The 21,156-nt window shown below is 44.6% G+C and overlaps 1 protein-coding gene across 4 annotated transcripts; it reads left to right on the top strand.

Annotated features, from left to right (window-relative positions):
* The first annotated feature begins 403 nt into the window (after positions 1–403).
* nfyc (nuclear transcription factor Y, gamma) lies at positions 404–20,326 on the top strand. Of its 4 annotated transcripts, none has more exons than XM_069681450.1 (11): positions 404–530; positions 8,780–8,889; positions 9,465–9,533; positions 11,441–11,554; positions 13,199–13,294; positions 14,833–15,009; positions 17,134–17,202; positions 17,585–17,740; positions 18,034–18,138; positions 18,229–18,288; positions 19,155–20,326. In XM_069681450.1, exons 2-11 carry the CDS (start codon positions 8,791–8,793, stop codon positions 19,272–19,274), a joined length of 1,065 nt encoding a protein of 354 aa, XP_069537551.1. In that variant the 5' UTR covers positions 404–530; positions 8,780–8,790; the 3' UTR covers positions 19,275–20,326. The 4 variants fall into 4 exon arrangements, with proteins under 4 accessions (XP_069537551.1, XP_069537550.1, XP_069537553.1 ...); XM_069681449.1 differs by having other exon boundaries at positions 9,462–9,533; XM_069681452.1 differs by lacking the exon at positions 17,134–17,202 and having other exon boundaries at positions 406–530.
* The last annotated feature ends 830 nt before the right edge of the window (positions 20,327–21,156 follow it).

Raw genomic sequence — 21,156 nt, 5'->3', positions numbered from 1 at the left:
CTGCGGTTAGTTGCATAACTAAGTGTCCCCATGAGTCTATTTATCCTTATTCTAAGCGTATAATGAGTGACCATGCATGTAGACCTTTAGAGCATATTGAACAGTACAATGAAGATCATGATAATAAATGGGCTGCTTAGAGGCTAGATGTTGCAGCGTATACCTCTGACTGTGAGCAAGGATGAATGAGAAAGCAAGGACAAAACGTGTATGTGTGTGGATGTGCATGCCTACCTGTGCGCACGTATGAGACAGCGAGTCTGCCTAGTATGCTTTTGTACTTTAAATCATGTGGATGCAACATGCGGCATCTATTCTGGCACTTGCCTCGGCCAGTGAGGGCCAGCCCGGCTGCTTGCATCACCGCCCTGTCAGCCTATAGCGGCGCAGAGGAGGCGGGGCCGAGGGAGACATTTAGTTTGACATTGTAAATAAGCAGAGAGCAGTTGTCAGAGAGCAGCCCGTGGAGCCTTTCTCATCCGTCCGGCAGCAGGAGAGCCAGGGACCGCCTGAGGACAAACAATGCCGAGGCAAGCCACCACTAGCACACGCTCACACACTCCCTCGAGGAGCTTTCCACAACTTTATTTGCTCTTTTTCGCCAATTCTCCTCTCTACTCTCTCTTCCTCTTTTCTTTCCCCTGACCCCTATCCTGCAGCTCAAGGTAACTTAGAGCAGGAAGTTGGCTGTCGGTAAAAGGGGGCCGGGCGGAGGAAAGAGGAGGAGCAGGGGGATGTGTCAGAGCTGACTGGTGTGTGCAGCGTCCAATAGCTAAGGAGGACCTTGTTTTCTCATTGGCTGCATGTGTCAGAGTGAGGTGGGAGCCGGCAGGGAGGCGGGGTTTGAGTATCATGTAGCATGCTAGATTGATTACTCCTGAATGTTAAAGGGGAAGGAGGCTGGAGATTTTTGTCTGTGAGTCGGGAGTTGCCGCTGTCCTGTTTGCCTGCTGTTGCCTGCTGCTGTGCTGGCTTTCTATCCCTCCCCTTCGCCCTCTTCTCTGCGCCGGGCCAGGGGTCAGCTCAAAGACAAACGCGCGGGTCACAGGCTAGAGAGAGAGAGACAGGCAGAGGGGTGAGAGAGTAAAAAAAAAAAAAAAAAGACAGAAAGAGAGAAGGTCAGTGAGTTGAGAGGACTTGGTCAGAGACGGTGTTGGATGTTTGGGCAGGAGGAGGACGTTGGGGGGCTGCTGAAGGAGACAGGGCAATGTGTAAAGGGAGAGTGGAAAAGAGAAGGGGGGGAGGGGTGGAGGAAGGGGGGCTTGCTCCTCTCTGTATGTCCAGGCTGAGAGTCCTTTTTAAAAAGCCGTCCAGCGGAGCCAGAGTGCCTTTTGTCTGTTGATACGATCAGGGGACCGGAGGAAGTGGAGGAACACTGAGAGAGTTTTTCTGTCAACCTCTGTGCCTCTTCTTCCTGCTGCTGCTGCTGCCGCTCTCAAGGAGACTGGGACAGGGCTATCTGTTTCCCCTGCTCTGCTCTGCTCGGACAGGGCAGACCGCTCACCATGAAGGGCACAGGGGTAAGTTTGACCGCTGAAAGCACGCACATCGAGAGGAGACCTGTCAAGTTGGTTAGGCTTTAAGTTCCTGATTAAATAGTTCGACTCTGATCACTTTCTGACGTCTCTCTCTCCATCATGCTCTGCAGTGATGAGACAGTGTCTGTCCTTTGCTGCCGTCCTCAATCCCCCTCCCCTTCCTGTCCTGTAGTACTCTCCTTGGAGGATTGGAGCGGTGTGTTTTGTGTGTGTGCGTGTGCGTGTGTGTATCTCTCATCCATGTCCTTCAGTTGTCTCTTCAGTACATTGATGCTTTCAACAGAATAGATTTTAATTTTATAAAAGTTTAATTGTTCTTCATGCATGCTTTTCTTTTCATTCGCAAAGTAACAATCTAGAGCAAAGTGTGTTTCTTTGTAGCTTTCACTTGTTGTGTTTTGACTTTGGACCACCGTGCACACAGACACACATCATCTCAGTGCCCTGCTCTTGACTTCATGTAAGTGAATGGCTGTGAGACTCTCAGCTCAGATGCACTTCAGTGTCTTGTTGGTGTTGATATCGTTGCGGCCTGTAGCTGCTTTTGCTCCCGGTGCTAGTCCGGACCAACGAACGTCCTTGTTTACACGCCAGCGTCAGACGGTGACGCAGAAGAGCGCTGCAAAGATGACATCCATGTTAGAAGCATATTTGTTGTAGGTCTCTGAGAGAGTATCTCTCTGTGTTTCTGTCACTGTTGGTGTCAGGGGTCCCCAGGGGTGGAGGTGCAGCTGGTTGCAGTGACCTCAGGACCCCCCAGGCCCCCACCCCGACAGTGCCAGACGCCCAGATGGGACAGGCTGTCAGCCTGTCAGCTTCAGGGGCAGAGGAGGCTAATAGTTTGATCTGATCTCTTCTGATGGAATCTTTGGAGGGCGCCTCTTCTCTCACTTGCCTCCGACTCCCTTTCTCTCCCCTCCCTTGTTCCCTAATTGAAAGTTTCCATTGGTGCCTTTGACAAAACAAAGTCCCGTTGGGGAAAGAGAGAGAGAGAGAGAGAGAGAGTGCGAGAGATTGAGAGAGGGAGACTAAAAATAACTCTTAAGTTGAAGCCCTTGCTGCCAAATCCCAGGGTTGGCTGCTGTCTGCATGAGATTTGAATATAATTTGTGCTCCGTATTGTAATGTAGCTACATCGCATGAAGGAGAATGTACACAAACACACAAACCACTTTGACACAGCTTGGCCTTTCAGCTTATCGCTAAGGTGACCACTACCACTGAGCGTTCACTCTTTTGCCCTTGTCTCCCCCCCCCCCCAATGTGTTTTTGCATGTGTACACTGTCACTAAAGAGTGTGTGGGCAGCCAGGGGGGAGTCAGCTGTGCTCCAGCGTGTAATATGCAGGTAGCTTTAGCCCTGCCCACTTTGACGCCAGAGACTGGGCCTAGCAGTGGATGAAGGTCACAGGAATGTGAGATTGGCTCCTGCAGTCTCTCTCCGTCAGCACTGAGAAGGAAACATGTAGAGGCAGATGAGAGGACGCAGGGGAAGCGAAACCCAAAGGGGGATACAGAACGTGGCTGACATGTACAGTATGTGATGTTTTTATTTAGCTTCATAGACAGTGAAAAGCCTGAACCACTGGGGTCACTTAAGTGCTGCAGTGAAAGTTGAAAAACCTGTCCTTTTTCTATCCTCCCCCTCTCCCTCCCCTCCTCTCTTTCATCTCTCCCTCCTCCCTCTCTGGTTTCTCTCTCTCCTCTGTTGAATGACCTTGGGAGATCAGTGACTAGCACTTCCTGGAGTTGGCTTGAAGCAGAACCAAGGGCAAAGTTTGCAGGGCTGCTTGGTTGGCCGGCTCGGTCCGGCGATGCCGATGGGACGTTTCGCTGTAGGTCACAGTGAGCGCGTGCATAATTATAACCCTGTCTGTTTTGTTTTTTTTGTAAATCACCAAACATTTGCACCAACATCTGTGAAAATGTTCCAGTAGTTAATCTGTAATTCCTGGCTGAGAACTTCTTGTTTTTTGTTTTGCCTGAGTAGATCATTTACCCTGCATGCTGTCGCTGTGCCAGCTTGTTTCTTTGTGGTATTTGGCATTGGGTTCATCAAGGGGAGACTTTAATAGTTCAGTTAGTAAATACAATTTACAATTTATGACCATCATTTTAAATGACTGTTTGCCTTAATGACATTTGTTACCTGTGTTATGTGAATCAGAATACAAGAGACGCACTGACTGTGAAACATCAGATACAAACCGTCCAATCCTGCTTTATGTTCGTGCATGTTGTGCAAACACACTTGCCTTTATTTTTCTGCTTAGGAGACAAGTTAAAACCAGCAGACTTTAACCTTTAGTGACCTTCCTGCTGATCTGCACACTCTGCATCAGTTTCACACAGCAGCATGTGGATAAGTGACCTCTTGCTGAAGTCAGTGTAGCAACACACATCAACACCACATATCAAAAAACACGACTCGTCTTTCTGTTGGTTTCATCATTTGGAGTGAAACACGGCGGTAACCAGTTCATGTGGATACATGTGTGCTATTTGTACAACCTGATAACAGCTTGAACTGTTGGTGACCATGTAGAGGAACAATGTGTGAGGTTAATCTAAGGTCATTGTAAAGGGGGATAAATCCTCTATTTCTCTTGTGTTACCTCCTCCATCTATCATTTCTCAACATCACTGATGCTTTTTCACCTTTATCCATACCTTTTAAAGTTATATGACTAAACATGCTTACATTAAAAGAGGCTTTGCATAAAATTATGTTGGATTTAAAACCACCTAAGATGACCTAAGCTGTATTTTAAAAAATCAATTATTGACAGTTGTGTAAAAACAGTAGTCGTCGTGTTCTGGGTCGTCTCTGTTTGACCTAAAATGTATGTATTCTTTTTTGAATGATAAGTTAGGTCAATGTAGGATTACGTTTATTTTTTTGCCGATATTTTCTGCCGATATTTTCTGCTTATAAAACTTAGGAAAAAAATTCTGCCTAAATGCTCGATGATTCCCTAAAAAAAAATTAAAAAAAATGTTACAAACATGTAAATATGGCATTTTGTACATAACCTAAGTTTAAGTAGTTTTCTTATATTGCCCAGTGAATGTGTACATTTAAAAAACACTGTATTATGTTATTTCTGCATCTGCCAGTGGACCGCTACAATAAGAATCAGCATGATATCTGTTGCACTACAGGGGAGACTTGATGTTCTCTGCAATCAGGTGGAAAAAATCATGTGCCTAATATATCGGTATCGAAATCGGCAAAAAGGGTTGAAAAATATCTGCATATCGGATATCGGCAAAAAATCCGATATCGTGCATCCCTAAATATAAAGTTAAGTGGCTACAGTGATAATTAGAGCTTGACCGATATATTGGTTTACTGATAATATCAGGCCGATAAATTTGCCGTGTATGCTTTCATTCTGCGCTGATACATAATATAATGTATATAATATTCTTTGCACCCTCATATTGATGTATTTTTTTGGTGCACAATTCACATAGAAACGCTCAATTATCTTTCCAGCTCGTTAAATCACGAGCCTGTATCGTCTGTCATATTAGTAAACCTCTATAATTTTCTCCCTCTGTAATCACTATTTGTATTAGTCTTAAGAACCCCACATCCATCAAGCTCTGCAGATAATTACACCGGGCTGTGAGATTGAATTTCACACATACAAGCTTTCTGCAGATTTAGACACATTTACACATGCGCCTCTTTCCTCATGTGCAGGTCAGGTGGTCCTCTCCGTGCACATCTGCATCAATGTGACGTGTCAGCTCTGCTTCAGGCAAAGATCTGGGATGAGATTCAGCACTGCAACGACAGTGTGATACCAACACACCTCGGGGAAAAGTTGTGCCTCAAATCGGCCTGCAGGTCGTCCTAAACTGCTTAGCCTCATTACAGATCAAACTCGCAGCAAAATTAAGCTCAATTTACGCAAACTGTCAGATGCACTTATTGCCTTTGTGCTGTGTTTGAAAGTTTTGTGCTGCCTCTTTGCCCTTTTCTTGCCTCCTTACTTATCTTAAAGAGCAAATGAATAGGCAGATGGCTAAATGATACTATCATGTTGTTTTTCCGGTCTTTTACCTCTCTGCCTCGCTGCTATCAGGTTCATTTGGATAGGAATTGAAGGCTCATGTAAAGTGGTGTGATGTCACAGTTGGAGCGAGTCGCTGATGCTGCTGTGAGTGGCCACTTGATGTGACGTGCCAATGAGCGAGCGAGATGGGGAGGGAGGGAGGGAGAACGCGATAGGAGAGACGCAGGACCGGGGCCGGCCGAATAGCATTAGCGCTGATTCAGCTGCTGCAAGCGGAGCGGCATTGACTTTCTGAGAGAAGTTGGAAGAAGGGGCGGGGAGGGGGATCAGGTGAAAGTAAGTAAGACAGAACAGGAGAGAAACACACACCCGGGAGTGACAGAGAGAGATGGGAAGTACTGGAGAAGAGACAGGAAGAGAGATGCAGAGTGGCTGAAGGAGGAAGAGCAAGCTGCTGTGTCGGACAAAGACGACAAAGAGGGGACATCACACACACACACACACACACACACACACACATAAACACACAAACACAGCAGAGTTGGTAGGAAATCCAACACCGGCATCTCTTTGTCTCGATGACCCGATGAAGGACAACAGACCCGCAGGGAAGAGGAGAGATGCACCGCGCAAAAACACAATATACCTTTATATAGAGCATACAGTAGCAGCTTTAACACATCATCCAGAATATCACATGCAAGTACAATGCATTCATTTTATTTGCAGACACTATTAAGCGTGACTTACCGAGCTTTAACCATTTCTTTCGTACAGATTTCTCATTTAAAAGCACTTCAAAGCATACTATAGATTGGAGGCCCTGAAATACAGACGCAAATAGTGCTTATCACTGCAGATAAAATAAGCCATTCTGAGAGCGGGCCTTTCTGCATCAGCCTCCAGACCTTTTTACAACTTTATAAAGTTGACATTTATTAGCTTTCGGGGAGTTTCGCAATTGATTTTCTTTGTGCGGTGCACGGCCCCGCTCCCAGTGTTTGTTTGACTTGTCTAGACCCAGACCATAGAAGGTGTTGCAGAAGTCAGCAGAAGGCATTATGCTCTGCGCTCGTGTGTCAGACATCGGCCGGCTCCCACGCAAACTTTCCATTGATGCAAAGCCTTGGGAAATATGCTAATATTGGTATATTGTAGGTAGAGCACGCTAGCGTGTTGATACGCCCTTCTTCTTTTCTCTCACACATATGTTCTGGTTCACTTTTTCCCCTCACTCATGCAGCCACACTTTCTTTCTCATTTCTTCTCTCTCTCTCTCTCTCCCCCTCCCTCCCTTGTGCTGCTGTGGTTTGTGCGTCGCTGTGTGTGTGTGTGAGGGGGGGGGTGTATGCAACACCTTTGTTTTAAGAAAAGGTTTAAGAGACCTGAGGTCCTCGCTCCTTTCCTCTTCTGTTTCCTGTAGGCCACAAAGTTGCTACCATCGTCGTTAGCCTGATGCCTAATTATTGTTTTTTATCACACAACCACACAAGCTTGCAGACGGATACACAGAGCTGTTTTGTGCAGAATTATCACAAGATCAAGTGGAGGTCAGACGGAGAAAGCGTTTCTCACAGCTTGCACGGTTTAACGTGTTGCAAGGCCACGAAAGAACTCGCAGAGGTCAATTTCCTCATCAGGCGGAGGAGAAAAAAAACTACAATCCCCATCAGTCATTTCCTGCCCAGTGGAATTCTGGGATTGTTCTAGTGACTGCAGGATTTCAATCAACCTTGAAATGCAACTGGACACTGGAGCGTCAGGCAGAGAAGGGGAGACACAGTCAAGGTCAATCACTGGGCTGGCATGCCATCGCTACAAGCAGCCTGATTGATTTATATAAAGCCGCCCCCCCCTCCTGCTGCCATTCTGTCTCATTGATTTAGGCTACACTCTGTCCAAAACTGAATGACAGATCGCAGGATGCAGCAGGGCTTCTTCTTTATTATTCAGTAACTTCCACAACTGCCAGGGAAGCAATCTCTCCTGTCAAAAATCAATCAGGTAAAGGGCCTGCTTTCTGAATTAGTGATTTATCCGTGTAAAATATTTACAACCGCGCTTAAGTGGTTTGAATAAGGCAGCCGAAGAGGACCCAAAGTCCGAACAATCGCCCCCAGCTAGGGATAGAGTTTTGGAGTCGGGGTGATGGGGTGAGCGGCTGTCTTTAGCTGGACCAGAGCTGGAGCCATTCAAAGAAAGAGAAGATAAAGAAGAGCCCCCCCTCTCTTCTTACACTCTTTCTTTGTTCTGTCAAGTCTCTCTCTTTCGCTCTCCATCTCCCTCTTTCTGTCTTGTTTGACCCACATTGCTAGTTCGCACAGCAGTCTGACGGCGGCCCTGTCCGTCCCTCTTACCTCCCCCTGTTAAAGCCTTTGGCACTTTGTCTTAGCGCTGGATTAATGCTGAACTGGACAAGGCACTACCCCTCCCTCAGCAACACACACATACACACACAAACCCCCCGTCTCTCTTGAGTAGCTCCACACACTCATCTCTTGTTCGCCCCCTCCCTCACCCCTGTGTCTCTCTTTTTCTTCTCCCTTCTGCCAAATCTTTTCACCGAGGTAAGGAAAAAAAGGGAGAGTGCGATCCAGACACTCCAAGCGCTGCATGCTCAGACAGGCAGGCCAATATTCCCCCAGCAGATTCCTGGCATGCCATAGTAACCTGCTGGATCCTCTTTCAAACCGTCAGACCCCTCGTAGAAGCACTTTCTGTCTCCGTGCATGTGTGGAACAGTTGCTTTATTTCACTTTACTACTTTTGGTGCCTTTGTGCATTCACACTGAGGAATGCAGTTGATGCAAACACACATGTAACTCTAGGATGTGTTGCTTCAGCCCTGTCCTCAGTGCCTGAGGTCACAAGCAGCGTCCAACTTGCACATGACTTGCTTGTGTTTGCAGAGGAGCTGCCACCACGGCTCAAGGTGATAGAGCCATTCATGATTAAGGAGTGTGCTGCCTGGCTGGTGTTGGGTTTTTTTTTTCATGTCAACATCCCACAAGAACAAGAATAGAAGCCTTTCGAGGCTCTATTTTAGATTTTATCGTCTTATAATTGTAGGCTCTGAGAGTATGTGTGGTTCTGACATACAGGAAGCACTCTGGGCAGCACGGGCCTGGCATGGTGTGACTGTACTCTTGGTGTCTAAAGCGTCAAATCACCTCTATTTTTAATAACTAACATGTTGCTCTGTCTTTACTTGTTACAGCAGAGTAGAAGATGTCCGCAGATGCGTTTGGAGCCGGAGGCAGCGATGCCCAGCAGACCCTGCAGTCCTTCTGGCCTCGTGTCATGGAGGAGATCAGGAACCTCACTGTGGTACGCTTCGTCCACCTACACCGCCACACACACACACACACACACATACCAACCAGAGTTACACAAAGATTCAGTGGTTTTTATGGTTTTAAAGGGGGGGTATTGTGCTCATTTCAAGGTTTATATTTCTCTGATACCTGTGGAGTAGCTTAGCATCATTTACAGTTGAACATTTTTCTCACACTGGTGCTCTGTGCAGGCCCTCATACAGCATCTGCCTGAAACCACTCAGTCAGAGTCCCTTTAAGAAACCCCGACCCTACAAGCCCACTATTTTCTGATTGGCCAGCTCTCCGAAGCCTGCTGTGACATCACAAAGTTCAGCGTGTAGAAAAAACTGTCTGAAACCTGCCGTTCACAGCAGCCTGCAGACTGAACATACTTTTACCTACAGATTTGAAACTTCACCTACGTTTCGTCTCAACATCCAACATCAAACATTATACGTCTTAAAGTGTCAAACAGCATAATGCCCCCTCTTTAAATATAAACACATGCTAATACTAAAGCACACAAGTTTTTTTTGTGCCCTAGTCTGTGTCTACAACTGACCACACATCCCTTTTTTTCAGAAGGATTTCCGCGTGCAGGAGTTACCTCTGGCCCGAATCAAAAAAATCATGAAGCTGGATGAGGATGTGAAGGTGAGAGCTACGTAACACACCAGCACAAGGAAATGGTCCTACAATCAGTTCTTCTAAATACATTTTATTCACTTCCATTGTTAGATTTAACTTTGATTATTTCAATTTCTTTTAAATGGATATTCTCATATTTTGATGGGTTTCACATGTTTGGGTGTTTATTGTTAATATTGAAAACTGCATAATTCCGTGTTTTTCCAGAATGACATGTTTAAAAAGGTCGCCTCTGAAATGGGCCGTTCAGAACAGCTGCAGGTTTCTACATAGAACCTTTGTTTAGCTGAAATTGGCCACTCGTCATTCACCGTCATTCACCTCAGGCTGCCTTCTTGCACCAGCTTGTTAGTAAAGTCGTTGTCAGGATTTCAACTTACCATTCCGATACCTCCTGGCGATTCTGGCTCGTACATATTAGGCCGAATAAGCGATCCTAGAGCAGCCATGTTTTCTCCAACTTTGGAGTGACAGTGCAGTGCGGCCGCAGGGGCTACGCAGTCGCTCCAAATACTGTCAGCCAATCGTGGCTACGGTCTGACCTTTTAGGGCAAAACGGCTTGTTCGTTTCAGGAGGAAGGAGAGGCTCGGAAAAGTAATTAAATTAAAATATGTACACAATTTCTAAAATGAAAAAACACATTACAATAATATAAAACTGACCGCATTGCTAAAATATGTCCCCTTTAAAGCCAGACTTAGAATGAACGTGAATTTTGTGTATTCTACCAAATAACCTGATTGTGTCTTTTTGTGCTCCGATTGTTTAGTGGCTGTGAACGGCCTGTTTTTTATAATGAAAGAATATTATCAGCTCATCCACATTTAGCAGTGTCTGTTGATAACAAAACATATAGGCGTGTGTATACAGGAATAAAGAAGCATCGTTAAGTGAACTAACAGAACTTTTCATAACACCTTTTGCAGCATGCATCAGAAGAAGAATGCAGCTGTTTTTATGAGGGGGCTTCACGTAGCAAAGATTGTAGCCGTATTTTTTTCAGTATTTCTGCAACTTTTGTTTTATTTCAAACAGCAAAAAAAATATTTGTTTTTTTTGTTTTATAACATAATTACACCTGATTCCAGCACAGATCAGCTATAATTCAGTCCAGCAGTAGTAGAGAAGAACCTGCCAATCCCCCAACATCTGCTAGTTGCAGTTTGACAGTTAAGGTAAAAGGAGGAGGTGACTCCTTTCTCCCATAACGCCAGGTCATCAAGAGAAAGCCCTGAAACGTGTATATGTGTGTGTGTGTGGCTTCAATGTGTCGTGTCAAGAGCACTATGCCCTTAGTTAAGCAGCAGCTTAAAGTGGTAAAGAGATCAGCAGATCACTAACATAACTGAAGACAAGACCCTTCTGTCAGCCGTGACGCAGCAGCTTTCACTGCGTGTTCCTGTGAGCAGTGCGGCGTTCTCACAGTCTTATCATGTACATTAAAGCTGCACATTCATGTCCACATACTACATAACGTATTATTGCTTGGTTTAATGCTGTCTGACTTGAAGAGTAAATTTCCGCTACAGGCTTGCAGAGCAGCGGTTTTACAACTGAAGAGGCTCTGTTAGTTACCTTTAACCCATTGTTTGTCCCTCACTGCTGCTATGAAAAGACTAGAACTGTTCAAGTGTTGTGGTGACTAATAATGACATTCTCCTGCAAAGCGATAAAGTTCAGTTTGAGTTGTGTTTTGAGCTCCCACATTAGCATCTAAACTAATGATTATGTGCTCTTTCTTTTAAACGCATGAATGCAGTCCCTCTTATTTTGCAGCACCTGTGAATGTAACACGGCGATTTGTTGCTCCGGTCCTGAGTGATTCATGTTGTAGCTGATATGTGATTGATGTTTGATAGTCCGTGGGCGTTTTTTTTTTAAACCAGTTCTAACTCCATCTCTTCCCCTGCAGATGATCAGTGCAGAGGCTCCCGTCCTGTTTGCCAAGGCGGCTCAGATCTTCATCACAGAGCTCACCCTCAGAGCCTGGATCCACACGGAGGACAACAAGAGGCGCACGCTACAGGTCAGAAACTCTCTCAGGGATGTGTGAACTCTTTTCTTATCCTTTATGTCTTTCTTGTTTGACAGAGATCCTACCTTCATCTGGTCTTCTCGTTCATCCTTCTGCTGTAATAATTCAACTTCGTCTTGTCCATCTCTTCAATTATTTTCTTCTTCTCCCGCACCCTTGCATCATTTGGTTTGTTGCTTTTGATTCGCAGAGTCTCTGTGTCTGTGTGCGTAAACAAGCAGAGGCCCCATACCAGCATCCCCTTGAGGACTCTCCCTCTGTTGAGTTCCTTCTCCCTCCATTGACTTTGAAAGCAAAGCCAGTCGGGTGCCTTTGACCCACTTTTCCCTCTGGTGCCATTTTGCCTCCTCTACTGTCCTGAACTTAAATAAGATGGACTCTGGAATGATGTGGGGTTGGGGGGTGAAAGGTAGCTGGGAAAGTTGGGAAAATCAGACAGGAGCTTGTCTCACCTGAACGTCAAAAGGGGGAAAACTGTGGAGCAGAACATGAAAGCCCTTAAGTCCACTTTATCCATTCACATACCTCTGAGAGATTAGCAGTCCCTGGATGTGTGTGTGTGTGTGTGCCAGCGCAGGTAGAAAAAAAAATTGTTATCGCTCTCCTCACAGTTCGTCTTAAATCGAGGACCTACTTTGGAAGTGCTGTTGTCCACTTATCCTCGTTTTCAAAGCATGAACCCCTCCTCCTCTCTTGCTTTAAATAGAAACTTAATTTACGTGCAGGTTTACATGTTAATTACATTTTACACCGCTGATGACGCATTAGCTACGTGTGACCTCGTGAATATGTGATTTTCTTCTGCCTAAGTGAGTTAAAGCGGTACCCTCGCAGAGCCTATTGTGAAGAGGGCACGCCGGTTGGGATCGCTATAGCAACGCTCATCAATAGAACAAGTGTAGATGTGACCTGGTGTTGCCAGATATTAATCAAGCTCCTATAAATAGCCTCTAGTGCAGGGAGGGCCACAATGGGGGGTCCTGACAGCCAATATCCTGTGGAAAATTCCACAGAGACAGCACACTGCTGTGGATATAGGAAGGGGTATCGCAGCAGAGCCTGTGCTCATGAAGGGAGGAGAGTCAGTCCTGTTTATTGCCACACAGCATGCGCACCCAGCTTTATGATTGTGAAGCTGGGGGGTGTTTTTTTATTAATCCTGTTACCCTTAGTCACAAAATGTTGTGTTCTCATTTGAGTCAATATTTTTTGCAATAAATTGTAAAATATTAAGTTTCCCTGAGACGTAGATGTCGTATTGAAGATGCCTTTTTGTACGACCAACTCTCCAAAACCAGAAGTTATTTAATAAACCTTATAAAACAACAACAATTAGGCTGGGAGGAGCGAATGTTCAGCAAATTTTACTTGAATTAACTGTTATAAAAATAGTTGCTGATTAATTTTCTGTTGACTAGTCGTTTCCGCCCTCTCCTCCTTTGAGCTCAGTTATCAAAGCACACACGTGTCACAGTACTACCGGGAACTTTATTTTTGTTCCACAGTCGCCTCTCATGAGGCTATTTTGGGAGAGTCGACCTCAGGCCATGAGGCGCGGTTATATATAGGCTGCTGCATATATTGCATTAGCATAATTAAAGCCTGACCTCCTCACTGCGTCTCTTGTGTTTACAGAGGAATGACATCGCCATGGCGATAACAAAGTTTGACCAGTTTGACTTCCTGATTGACATCGTTCCCCGGGACGACCTGAAGCCTCCTAAGCGGCAGGTAGGAAAGCACACACTGCTAAGATGCTCTCATTACCTGCACAGTGACAGCAGGTTTCTTCTAAGGTGGGAAATAGTTTAAAGTTCGAAAAAAAAATCTCTCTTCATCTCGAGTCCTTTTCCACTTGTTGGCAAATTGGAAGTGCTGTAAACATCCTTGACTGGAAGCTGGAGTTTGGACTGTAAGGGCTTTCAGTCGGATGTTTGCAGCATCTCATTGCCTCTGACAGCCAACACTCACCCAGCGATGACCCTCGTTTGTATCATTAGTCGCAGGGAATATTAAAGCATATTAGGTTGAAGTTTAGCTCGAGCAGGAGATTGATGTGCTGAACACAAATGTAGAATACCAGATGGAGGAGTGAGATATTTAAATTTGTTGTCACGTAGACTGTCTCCAGACATGTAAACATCCTACACTCTCAGCTGTGTTGTCATGGAGCTGGGAGAGGGGTGTTTACGCTTCTGGTGATGGAGAAACCTCATCAAGATGAAGCCCTCCTAAAAGTGTTAACTTTGGCTGCTAGTTTAAATTTAGTCTTAAGATGAAAATGCTTCGTTTTAGTCACACTTTATTCTTTTTTACCCTTTATAGTTTTAGTCGACCAAAACTCAAAACGTTTGAGCCCAGTTTTAGTCAAAGTCATTACTTTTAGCGCACAAAGCCTGAAGCAGAAGGCCTGGGTTAACAGAGAAAGTTCATACCCACGTTCGTTTTGTGTGCGTTGTTGTCAAGCTGCTGCTTTGGGACATCCTCACCTGTATGGCTGGGCCGGATTCAGCAGGCTCTTTACGCCCCTCAACCAATCTAATCAGTTAGACAAATACATTGTTTGTCCTTTGACAGACAGATTAGACACACAGTGGGGGGAAATGACGTGGAATGTTTTAGTCCGTCTTGCCACACGTGTCGTCACAGTTTTTATTATCAAAGATCTATTTTTAGCTTTACGTCTCTTCATGGAGACATCATGGTTGACGAACATTTATCGTCATAATTTTCATTAACAAATTTAACGCTGCCTCCTGATTGCTCAGTGGTCTGTTATTCAGCAGGACGGCACAGGTCAGTGTTTACTAGTGATGATCTGATTACAGTCAGAGCTGAGTTCAAGCCCTCCATATCTGCAACATCTAACCTGCTGAACTGTGCTGAGTGAATCCCTACAAACTCTGACGCTGCACTTTAGTGGGAGAAGACGGACAGAGGCAGCGTTTACATAAATCAATAACTGTCACATTAGTTTTAGTGTACCTCTAGAGTCAGGAATGTTAAATAATGTTATTGTATGTAACTTTTCGAGAATTAAAACATCATCATGTTCAGCCCAGCAGGCCCTCAGGCCTTCAGTCAATGCTATTGACCTGCATGTTTGCCTGTAATGGATCTTATGTCAAGATTACATTACTCTTCCCCGGCCCGTCCCATCAGTTATTTATCAGCGCTGACCTCCTCTACCGTTACACCTGCAAAAATAATTCATGGAGATGTAATGGACTGATAGGCCTTTCTTCAATGTCTGTGTCCGTTATTTTCAGGAGGAGATGCGTCAGTCGGTAGCTCCAGCCGAGCCGGTGCAGTACTACTTCACTCTGGCCCAGCAGCCCGGAGCCGTGCAGGTGCAGGGGACGCAACAGGTCCAGCAGGCCGGAGCACAAGCGGCCACGACCATCCAGCCGGGACAGATCATCATCGCACAGCCGCAGCAGGGACAGGTACCACTCAGGCAGAGAGGTTTTTTTTTACTGCAAATGACAAAGATCAAAAGAAGCCATGAAATCTAACCTCCACGACTGAACTTTGTGCAACACCAGATGGATTTCTTCTTCCCAGTGGTTTAAATCATGCATTTTCAACTCCACCCAATCCTGGGATTCTCGCCACAAAAGGCTTGTTACACCTGGCTTTATTAATATTAGTCTTAGCTCGCATTCAGTAGCTGACCGCTCTCCACCAGCAGGAGTAACTAACCCTCATAAAACATACTGGAACAATACTGCACACATGCTCCCCCTCCCTCTCTCTGAGACTGCAGAAAAAACACGGGTTGCTAAGCAGATTATTCTCCTCTGAACTTACGTGAAATTGCAATTAAATGTTTATGGACAGAAACACAAAAATACCCCTCTATAAGTGATCAAAACTAAGGTTATCAGACTGTCTATTTTTATTATCATAGCCTCTAACATTTTAATGTTTTATTAGTAAAATAAAAAAGAGAAATAACTAATTTTTTCCGCACTCTATCTCACCCTGATCAAAGGTTACTTTTCATACTCTTATCCTTATCCTTAATTGAACTAAGTCTCATGCACACACACATCAAAAACACTATCTATTTGCACGAAAAATCACATAAAGAAAAAGAATATTAGGTGCTCTTGAGTGCTTTCACCACCAAACATGCATATTTAGGGACGTCTTTCCAATATCCCTCTTTCTAATGATCTCCTTCCTGCTACTTCTGCTGCCAGCCTTGTCTCTGCACGTCATGTAGCCGTCGGTCCGGGCCTGCTGTGGTGCTTGATGCTGCTTCAGCAGACTGCCTTTAGCTGAGCTGTCATACTCATTTAGACCTGGCTTGATTCACTCGCACCGTATATCTCTGCAATCCCTGCTGAGAGCAGGGAGGTCACAGTTTAACACTCAGCTTACGTAGACGCCATTGTAGGCTATTAAAGGAGCAATTCTCCCCTGGAAAAAGCCACTGTCAGTCAAAGCTGGTGTTCTCTGTAATCGATAGAAGCAATAATATTTGAAATTGGCGCCATAGCTGTTGAGAAAGTTGTACAAACAGCTCGTGGTTTCGCCCATTCTACATTCCTACAACACCCAGCGTGCATTGCGCCCCTCCCTCTGGAAGGAACAGCCCAGCGAGAGACGCTGGAGTGAAATACTACCGTTTTCGCTGCAGGCGATTGCTCAGAGCGGTGCAGAATCCGAAATATGACGAGAATATACAGGTGGATCATCTAAAAAATATTCTGGTCTGCAGTCTACTTTTCAAACCTGACGATTTTGAACGAGACATGACATCAAAGGCGGGCGTCCTAGATTGAGGAAGTGTAGTTTAGCCCAGGTTTTCCAGGGCCCATTGGAGAAGCAGATAGCGTCCTCCAAAGGCACAGAGCCAAATTGCAGCCTACCATAAAGGCACTAGCTTCCCATGATAGCATGATAGGACTGAGGTTGAAAATCGGCGAACTGGCCCCAACGTAGCACTTTAAAAGGTGGGGCTTGTGGGAATAAGTGAATTTGTCTTTATTAAAAAAAAAAAAGATTTGAAAAATGTTGAATGGTATCTGTTTAGTTGTCTTAATCACACCTATCCCTCTTGTCAATGTTAGTCACTTTATGAGGTGTCAAAGTTTGCTGCTGATTAGCTACCACTACCTATCAGGCACATGCCATGTTTGTCACAACAGATTTGGTCCGTGGAGTGTTTGCAGGAAATGCTTTAGAATAAAATACAAAGAACGGATTATTTGATGGTCACAAATCTCAACTTTTGCTAATGCATGTGTGTCAGTGCAGAGCTTTCAGTGTCACCAACTCTCCATAAGAACTGATGAAACACAGTTCTATTAACATGCCACTGTGAGGTACATGCATTGTCCAAACTCCACCATGATTTTTTCCCCTGCTTCTTTTTTGTCACCTCAGCTTCTTACTCATTCATAAACATTATATTTTTGCTGCTTTTAGGTCTCTGTTTTCCAGCTTTAGCACCGAAGCTTTCACGCCACACGCTTGCATTCATGTGTTAAGTTGTTGCGATCGCTGCTTTCTCACTGTTTGTCTTTCTCTCATTCTCTCATCCTGTTCTGTCGGGCCATCAGATGCTGCAAGGTGCCACCATGCAGCAGTTACAGCAGGTGCAGGTGCAATCACAGGGCACACCCATCACGGTAAACATGCATGCACACGTGCATTTATATGTTTGCTAACCCCGTACAGAGGCTCTGTCGTGTTCTGACGGCTGATGCTAGGGGTGACCGCAACGTGAGATCAGGTGGCTTTTCCTAGATAGTGTGACAGACAGACGAGAAAGAGAGGTCTCAAAATCTGCTGTGTCACTTCTGCTTGCCCAACATCTTTCCTTCCTGCCTGATAATTTTTAAAATTGTGGTTAAAATCTTATTCCAGGTAGGTTAGTGATTTCCTGGAGCTTTGCCGTGTCAATCATTAACTCCACGCCTGTGCTTTTTGTTCATCAACTAATGTGTCACTATTTCTCTCCCTGTCTTTCTGCTTTTATCTTCCCTTTTCCACCTCTTTACTCTCCATCAGAGTGCACCTGTGGCCATGCAGGTGAGTGAGGGTCAACAGGTACAGATTGTCCAAGCTGCAGCCCAGGGACAAGCTCAAACAGCCCAAGCTCAAGGCCAGACCATGCAGGTCATGCAGCAGATCATCACCAACACAGGAGAGATCCAGCAAATCCCGGTGAGAAATATTGCTGAGTTTAGGATTAAAAAGATGGAAATTATTTGAGGGATCGATGATGAAGCAAAGATCAAGCAGTGGATGAAAAGGTCAGGGAGTTGAATGCACAGACTCGGGTTAAAACAGATACAATGAGTGATGTATTCTGTGTGTTACAAAGTTAAAAAATCACCAGAGGGAAGTGAATGATTCCTGTTTGTTTCCCAGAGTAGGAAAATGGCTGTGACCTCTGCATTTCAATGACCTTTTTTCTAAACCAAACTTTGTCTCCCCCTTGTGGTCACGGAGTGTAGGTGCAACTAAACACCGGCCAGCTACAATACATCCGTCTAGCTCAGCCTGTCTCCGGAGCGCAAGTGGTCCAAGGACAGATTCAGACTCTCGCTAACACCCAGCAGGTAATCACAACAACAAAAGCATTCATAAAACAAATGACGTGCTATCATTGTTCACAAGTTAACTTTTAATTTAACTTGTTTGGTTTTCAGATCACACAGGCGGAGGTACAGCAAGGACAGCAGCAGTTCAACCAGTTTACTGACGGACAGGTAACAAATGCAAAACCCTGCACCTTAACGTGTTATTTTTAATCCTTTGCTAATATTTAACTGTAAAACAAACATCTCCAAACACATGTGATAAATAACAACAAAAGTGACGAACTAGCAGAACATGTTGTCACTTACAGATAAATGTATTTGTGCTTCCCGTCACCGTCTATTCTTGCTTTGGTTAGATTTTGTTTTTTCAAGTTCAAACTTTATTGAACACTACTTATATACAAACATTTGTTAACATTAAGTGTTTATACGTCACCGAATTGGCTATGAACTCTGGGTAACCACCAAAGGAAAGTCGCGCATTTGTTGTTCTGACAGTGGGACAGCACTGAACGCTCACACGCTTACCGGGAACGTGCCTCAAAGTCCATGAGAGTGGAGATTGGGATTTGGCGTTGTATCAACGCTGTAGCTAGAACATTAGCATTTTGAGCTTAATGTTAAATTTTGTGTCTTATATTTGCTGGCAGGTGTCTTTTATTCTGGCTTTTTAGTATTGTTAGCACATCTTAATTATCTGTTAGCATATCTATGGATTTTAACTAGTAAATTGGGTCATATACACACCATCTGGTATTATGAATCTTTTAGAAAAATGCATCTAATTTAACCTTAATACAACCAGGAAAACCTCATTGACATCTCGCTTTAGTGTGACTAACAGACAAATATCATCAGACAGAAAACTTTAAGTGTGTTTCTGATCAGAATTACTAGTAGATAAAAGTTCCGATCTTCGAAACAACCTGCAAAGGTCCTTGTAACAGCCCGAAGGCCGTCTAAAACCATGTAGTTGGATGTCTGCTACACACACACACCTTCACCCTCTCTGTCTGCCTCTCTCTGTTTTACAGCAGTTGTATCAGATTCAGCAGGTGACGATGCCGGCAGGACAAGAGCTGACCCAACCGATGTTCATTCAGTCCACCAACCAGACAGCTGACGCACAGGTCACGCAGGTCACCACCGACTGAGCCCGGCCAGGAACCCTTTCTCCACACGCACGCACACACACAACGCACACACACACACCAGCCCATGTGATGACACCAACTTCAACTACAGACGCTCGATACCCTTGATTTCACGCCCTGCTCGGATAGCTGAAGGACCTGAAATCTTGTAAATCTTATTTTGGTAATAAATTTAGTACACTGAACAAAAAGCCAAAGGGACACTAAATTGACTCTTTTACAGTCACGGTAAATCGCATCCATGTTTAGGCTCTTTTTGTACTCCCTCCACAGTCCTCGCCTCCAGTCTCGATCCTCTTATCTCATGTCCGACTTCAAAGATTTTTTTAACATAAAAAAGTGTGTGTTTTATTCCTGGCTCCTGTATGTTGCTCTCTATTTGGAAATGAATTGGAAAAGTGTCTCTGTCACTTGACCTGCTCCTGGCATATCTGAGGTTGAAGACAGCCATGGGATCCTTCACCTGCTGCTTTCCTTCTAGAAAAATAAATCATACCTTCTTTATTGTTTCTCATGTAGTTGACGGATGAAACGAAGCCATATACCTCAGATATTTTTACAGCAAGTCAATCTAAGGGATCTCCAGATGAGGTTATGAGGTTCAACGATCATTTTTCATGTAGTTTCTCTTCGGTGTTGTTTTTTCACGTTGACAATGAAGCATGTTTTAAGGGCTTCAAACTGTATAGATTAACTGTGTATGTGAGGATGTGTCTGCAGTTTCCTTTTTTCCACCCCCCCTGTCTTTAAAGCAGGAAGTCTCTTCTCTGCCCTTATGCAGTTTCACACATCCCTCTCTGCCCTGCTGGTTTCAGTCTCATGACTTGAAACCTTTTTATAGAACTCTCTGTTTTACTTTTGATGTTTGACCTCATATCTTCCCCGTATTTTTTTTTGTACAGTAATAATTATCAATGTTCTTATTGTTGTTGTTTTTGCATGTAGTTCAAACTGCCAGCATGACATGCAATAGATAGGTACAGTTTTATTTTTGACGTTCCTTTTTGTAAACAAACTTTGTTTGTGAGAAAAAATAAAAACTTGTCTAAGAATTATTGTATGTTTTTCTGAGTTTGTGTCATCAAGAGTTTAACTTTGTTTTCATTGTGTTATTGTAGGCGAATTAAGCAGCTTAGCAGTGAGTGGACTGTAGGCAGGGAGGCAGGAGAGAAATGCAACAGCACGCCAAGAGATAAGACAGCAAGTCAGCCTCCTGCTGTGTTTCCAGGTAGATGCATCACACTACGAGAGCCACATTTACATTGCTTTAATAGTAGCATTTATCTAAAAGGTAAGATCATAATGTGTGACTCATTTAAAGGAGCGGTTCGCCCCTGGAAAAAGCTCAATCAAAGCTGGTGTTCTCTGTAATCGATACAGGCAGTAATATTTGAAATTGGCGCCATAGCTGTAGAGAAAGTTGTACAAACAGCTCGTGGTTTCGCTCATTCTACATTCCTACAACACCCAGCGTGCATTGCGCCCCTCCCTCTGAAAGGAACAGCCCAGCGAGGGACGCTGGAGTGAAATACTACAATTTTCACTGCAGGCAACGGCTCAGAGCGGTACAGAATCCGAAATACGACGAGAATATACCGGTGGATCGTCTAAAAAAATCTGCTGTCGGTTTTGAACGAGACATGACATCAGAGGCGGGCGTCATACATTGAGGAAGTGTAGTTTAGCAAGCTCCCTGGCCTCCACCAGATGACGTGATTTTCATGGCCTGGCGGAGGTTTTCCAGGGCCCATTGGAGAAGCAGAAAGCGTCCTCCAAAGGCACAGAGTGAATGTGTGTTTTTTTTCTACCATAATGGGATTTGCTCCCCACAATAGCATGATAGGACTGAGGTTGAAAATCAACGAGCTAGTGTTAGTGTGAG

This window comes from Semicossyphus pulcher, unplaced genomic scaffold (assembly GCF_022749685.1).
Source record: "Semicossyphus pulcher isolate SPU_LCO1_2020_fin unplaced genomic scaffold, fSemPul1.0.p SCAF_5, whole genome shotgun sequence".
NCBI classification, from domain to species: domain Eukaryota; kingdom Metazoa; phylum Chordata; class Actinopteri; order Labriformes; family Labridae; genus Semicossyphus; species Semicossyphus pulcher.
This window is presented reverse-complemented; position numbering and strand designations above follow the sequence as displayed.

Coding starts and splice junctions, on each gene's coding strand:
- nfyc (XM_069681449.1), top strand. CDS start 8,791: ATGTCCGCAGATGCGTTTGGAGCCGGAGGCAGCGATGCCCAGCAGACC. Junction 8,890..9,461: donor AGATCAGGAACCTCACTGTG/GTACGCTTCGTC, acceptor CCTTTTTTTCAG/AAGGATTTCCGCGTGCAGGA. Junction 18,139..18,228: donor CTCTCGCTAACACCCAGCAG/GTAATCACAACA, acceptor TTTGGTTTTCAG/ATCACACAGGCGGAGGTACA.